This window comes from Impatiens glandulifera, chromosome 3, assembly GCF_907164915.1.
Source record: "Impatiens glandulifera chromosome 3, dImpGla2.1, whole genome shotgun sequence".
Lineage (NCBI taxonomy): Eukaryota > Viridiplantae > Streptophyta > Magnoliopsida > Ericales > Balsaminaceae > Impatiens > Impatiens glandulifera.
The window spans coordinates 43198051-43204071 of record NC_061864.1 but is presented as its reverse complement, the minus strand read 5'-3'; the positions used below and the strand labels follow the sequence as shown (position 1 = coordinate 43204071).

Sequence of the window (6021 nt, the reverse complement as noted above, 5' to 3'; positions counted from 1 at the left end):
TCCAATGCTCATTAGTTGAACTAATTTTGGTTGATAAAATGTTTTTTAATTCTTAATTAAGATTAATCAAAACCTCTTAAATATCTCACCCAACTTATTCTAATAATAATGAAAGGCCTAATTTTACTATTTACACATCAACCACAGTGGAATTGTTTCAGAAGTATATAAATAAAAGGGATGATTCATGACATATATGGAAAAGAGTGAATTATTTATTACATAGAATCTTGGGGACATTATATTATAACAATTGAACAAGACCAAAAGAAATGGGGGATGGGGCTCCTAAACCATGGTCTAGGGCAAATCACTAATGAACCAACAACTTGAAGTCAGAATTAGGGTCAAGTTTCTTAAAGAATGAAGAAATCAGGCTCAAAACTTGACCCTAATCCAACCAACAATATATATCCAAGATAAGACTATTGAAATCCCCTTGTTCTTCTTGGCCAAACCAAATGATACATGTTGCATAGATAGGCCAGTTGACGTGGATTGTGAATGAGGCTTATTGTCATCTAGCTGAATAGGCTGCAACATTCCTGAAACTCTAATTGGTAAAGGTATGCACGTTTGGATAATGTGTTATGTGTATTGCACACTGTTTAGAAACATTAGACTGAAATGAAAAAAAAAAAATCAACGCCTATTGGACCTTGTTTTGGCGACCTGAGACTTGGAAATATCACTACTTGGTGGATTCCAGATGATATCGTCAAGATTGTTGCAGAAACTTTTGTAAAACTGTCACAAAATATATATCTTGACGAAAAATGGTTAACAGAATAACTGAGAATAAATTAATATACTTACTTCAAGGTATTCACTTCCATCGCTAACTGCTTGCTGAATATCGACCATTAAAAACGTGGGAGCAACTTCAAAGACCTGATTCAAATTACTTTTTAAATCAATGTGATTTCTAGCAAACATAACAAATATAAATTTTTAGATCATGACCTGACCTCGATCAAACATCGTTGAAAGGTTCAAGCCTTGTGAAAGAATTATAAGATCAAATGCATTGAGTGTTAAAGGACTCTCTTCTTCCTCGCTCCTCCTGTATTGATCAACAATATTACCTTCTTCCTGCAAACGATGTAGATCTTAAAAGAAGCCGAAGAAAACAATCAACATTTGCATGCACAATGACTGAACAAACCTCATGTTGATCAAAAGCAGCATTTATGTCATCAAGAGTAACATCTTCATATTCAGTAGGTTTGACAGGATTATAATCCCTCTTGAACCATTCATCATTTCTTATCTCCTCAATTACAATTCGCTGCACACAAATTTGTTTTTTTAAAATCAGGACAACAAAATAAGAACAAGAACAAACTAAACCCTAAATCTCACAGTTTCAGGATTTGGATCCAAGATCCGATGAATTAAAGATCTTGCTCCAACTGGAAACCATGTAGGACATGAAAACTCAGCTTTATCTATCTGCATCATCAAGAACGTCTTTAAACACAGGACAGAACAAAACAAAACAAAACAAAACAAAACATGGTGATAATAAAAACAGTTCTTACCTTACTATACAAACTAGTGAGATCAATTTCGTCAAACGGAAGATATCCTGCCATTAGAACATATAGAACAACTCCACAAGACCAAACATCCGCAACAGCACCATTGTACCCTTTGTGACCCAATACCTTAAACAAAAAAATATATATAATAACACTTCAATTCCCTAAACACCTGTTTATCAAATATAATTATATGTGGATATTATATTTGATAAAATATAATTATGACTATTAACTGTGGTTAAATGCTTTTTGGATTATTATGATTTTGAAATTTTAAATAGTTATGATTTTTTTATATTAAATATTATGTTTTAAATGTTGAATATGTATGAAAGTTTGATATTTCATTTTGAAAATAAATTTTAGTTTGAGTTCGACCTTGAATTCGAGCTCGAACTTGAGTTTGAGCTCGAACTCGATCTTGAATTCGAGTTTGAGTTCGAGCTTTTCGAGTCGAGCCGAGCTTATAGGTAAATAGTCGAGTCAAGCTCGAGCTCAAATTTATAAACTCGTTCGAGCTCGAGTTCGAGTCGAGCTAATAAATACTAAATCGAGTCGAGTTCGAGCTCAAGCAAATTCAAGCTCGACTCGGCTCATTTGCAGCCCTAGTTAGGAGTTCCACAAATTGTCCGAAGGAGACTCACTCCCTAAAATACAACCACCAAAAACTTCATAACTATCCAAAACAAAATATCATATTATATGGGGCGTGGGGAATTTTTTTATAAAAAAAAGTTAAAAATAAAAATTGATATTACAGAGGTTAAAAATGAGAATGCCTCTCTTTTGAAAGTCATTTTTATCAAATTTTCCCCTGACGCAGCCGCAAATAAACTTTCTCTCTCTCTTCTCTCGCCGTCTCGATCTCGCGCCGAGGGATTATCAGACTGATTATGGAGGCGAACTTTAACCTAGTGAGGGTCGATCTCATCGTCATTCTTCTTTGCTTGATTATGAGCTCTTTTGTTCAACGTTCAGTGGCTTCAGAGTCGACTTCTGATTTTATTCAGAATGCCATCTATTCGAATAAGATCGTGATTTTCTCAAAAACTTATTGCCCGTGAGTTCTTCTTTCCATCTCTCTGTAATATAAACTGTTCTGCGTTATGAAATTCGGATGATAAAATCAAAATAAACATTCCAAATTGAAGAATTCTAAATAATTTAACGATTAAGGAACGAGACCCACCTTGGAATTATGGGGTTCCTATGTGTGGTTTAATAGATATTGGCTCTCCCACCTTATATTACATATAGTTAATAATTTAAGGTTTAGGGTTAGAAGTTAGTAACTGTTTGTTGTGTAGTGGGTAGTTATGAAAGGTAGTTATGTAACTGTAATATTTGGTATAACACTCTTCTCGCTGCCCTAAATCATAAAACCACATAATTCAGTAATTTGTCAAACCCTAATCTGTAACACCTTATCAGCTAAAGATGTGGTTCTCTTAGTTTTTTTTTTGAGAACGCTGGGTTCCGCTGCTCTATGGAGTGCGACTAATCCCCGTAGGACTTGCCGCCTGACGGGCTCGAACCCAGGACCTCATGGAGGCCTGGGGGATATCCACCTCTTGTTGTTACTAGGCTAGAAGAGAGGATGTGGTTCTCCTAGTTTTATCTATCTGAAGAAAACTATTCCCTTCATGAAAAGTGTAATCATTTTTGTTTTCAGCAGACCATTTCTTAATGTGAATTGACTGAAATCCAGATATTCACTCAAGGCAAAGAATGTATTCAGTAGGTTGCAAGAGAAAACATTTGTAGTGGAACTTGATCTTCGAGGTAGCCTTCATTGCTTGAAGAAACTGTTTTTTTGTTACAAATCAAAATTATGTTTTGCTAATTACACAGATGATGGATACGAAATTCAAAGCCTTCTTATGGAAATGGTTGGCCGACGAACTGTTCCTCAGGTCTTTGTGAATGGGAAGCATATTGGTGGATCAGCTGGTTAGATTATATTATTTTCGTTGATTTCACTCCAATTGATTGAGGTAATATGTTTGACTAACGAACTTATTGTTTAATTGTTGTTAGATCTGAATGTTGCCGTTGAAAATCGTGAACTACAAAACCTTCTGGATTAAAATAGTAGATCAAATTGACTGGGATATATTATGATTATAAGATTTGTTGATGATTTAGCCCTTCATTTACTTGTATTTGATTGTGGTTATTTACTTGTATTTGATTGTGGTTAGTTGTCTGATTTGTCTAATTATCTATATATAAAATAGATTAATTTGCATTCTAATGTCGCATAGATTTTGACGGATAGATTCCATTTGTTTTTTCCAAATCAAAGGTTAAAAGTTATCTCTCGACTGCTGACATAAACTCTTCTTCAGTTTGCTGTTAGTGTTTCTTCAGATTATTTACGCATTAAAACATTCGCAGAACTTAATTTTATTCATTTATCAACGCATCATCAAAATTATGTCGTATTGATTTTAATTATCCTAAGTAATTTTAATCAGTTAAGGCGTTTTTCATAATTCATCTTGGTGAACTGAGTTTTTTCAGGAGTCATTTTGAACCTCTATGTCAAATGTTATGACCCTTTGAATATTTCTAGAAAAAGTAAAAATTGATTGTATGCTCGTAATAACAATTTCCTTGCATCTCATTGGTCATTTTCCATCATTTCCTCTTATTGATGGGCTCGTAAAACAAATAATGAACATATTAATAATAAATTTATTTATTAAAATTCATTTATATAACAATATATCAATTTATTTTATATATTTCAGCATATTTTAAATCAAAATTAATTAATTAATTTTTTTTTAAGTTCAATTGACATGATGTGACTATAAAATTAAGTATTTATTTATTACACTCAAAATATATTAATAATAGATTAATTTAATATTGATAAAATTACTCTAAAAATAATTATTTATTTAATAATTCATGCAATGATCCCGTATATAAATTTTATATAACAATATGCACGAAATTTATTAAAATATATAAATTATATAATTAGGGCGTAAAAATTGAGTGTTTAAAGGATCATTTGAGGTCGACCCGATTTTAATCTTATTATTAATTAGCTTAAACGGATGGACCTGATTTCGACTCGAACCCAAAAATAAAATACCCTAACCTGATTTTTTTTTGTTCCATTCGGTCGTGTTTCTATGACGGGTCAAAAATTGACCACTTTCTATGAATAATTGATTACCCACTTAATTTTTTTAATTTTTTTGAGATATATTCTTTAAATTTCACATTTTTACTATTCTAATAAAATTAATTAAGTCTAATTAAATTGTAATATTAGTTAAACTATTACAAATTTAAACTCATAATTTTAAAATTTATGAATTATTTTAATTTTATAATAATAAACTGAATTTATATTTATTTGAATAGATAAACTTTTGTCATTTATTTTATAATGTAACTACATTTTAGTATTACTATTTTTTAAATGAAATTTAATATATAGAAAAAAAATAATATAAAATAATATTTTTTTTAAATAACTCTTAATGTGTTTGATAACCTTAAAATTAATATTGAAATTAGGAGTTCAATTCTGATTTTTAAATTGGTAAACTTTTTAATATTAAAATTTTGAAATGGAATTCTAATACAATTTAATTTAGTGTAATTTCATAGTTTATTAGTTCCACTATTTTTAACTTTTAATTATAATTTTATTTTTTAATTTATTTTAAACAAATTAACTTATTATTTTATCATTTAAAATACGATTAAAATTTTTCAATCAATAATTTAATTTTTAATTTATAATGTTAAAATATCAAACCGAAATATATATATATATATATATATATATATATATTTTTTTTTTTTTTAAATTAATATGTTGAATCGATATTTTATTTTTAAATTTAGATAATTAGAATGTATATTTTATTTTTGAATTTACAAAATTAATAGATTAAATTAATTTCTTTTTAATAAAAATAAAATAAAAATAAAAATCTCTTAATAAATTATTAAAATTATTCATGTGTCAAATCAATATTTTAATAAAATATATTAAATTTATTTTTATTATATATTTTTTTTTTCAATTGTAAGAATTAAAATTTAATCAAAATTAAAATTTAATTTCAATTCTCATAAAATTGAAATTCAGAAATTCCAATCTTCCAAATATATTATAGTTTAAATTACCTTTGTTAATAGCTCCTAATATTTATATAGGAAGTACTCTTGTCCATAATAATTTAACAATCTCACTTCTAAATATTCAATCATAATTTAGCAATCTCATTGTTAATAAAAGAGTTCCAGAAAGTGAAAAAGGAAATTAAATTAATTCTCAAGGCATGACTAATTACATAGATTAGATTTCTCTTTTTCAAGATCACACAAAAGCTTGTAAACAAGGTCTGAGAGTGGTTTTCTTCCTATTAATATGAAAAGCACAAAATCACAGCTTAATAAAGATCATCACTACAAGTTCAAGCTTTAAACACGGTTAGCAGAAATGGAG

General features: G+C 29.0%; 1 protein-coding gene and 1 pseudogene across 1 annotated transcript; one reads left to right on the top strand and one right to left on the bottom strand.

Moving 5' to 3' along the window:
- Positions 1 to 560: 560 nt before the first annotated feature.
- LOC124930246 lies at positions 561 to 2341 on the bottom strand (annotated as a pseudogene).
- An 89-nt stretch (positions 2342 to 2430) lies between these two features.
- On the top strand, positions 2431 to 3631 carry LOC124931540 (glutaredoxin-C3-like). Its single transcript, XM_047472030.1, has 4 exons — positions 2431 to 2604; positions 3253 to 3326; positions 3396 to 3494; positions 3582 to 3631. Exons 1-4 carry the CDS (start codon positions 2438 to 2440, stop codon positions 3629 to 3631), a joined length of 390 nt encoding a protein of 129 aa, XP_047327986.1. The 5' UTR covers positions 2431 to 2437.
- The last annotated feature ends 2390 nt before the right edge of the window (positions 3632 to 6021 follow it).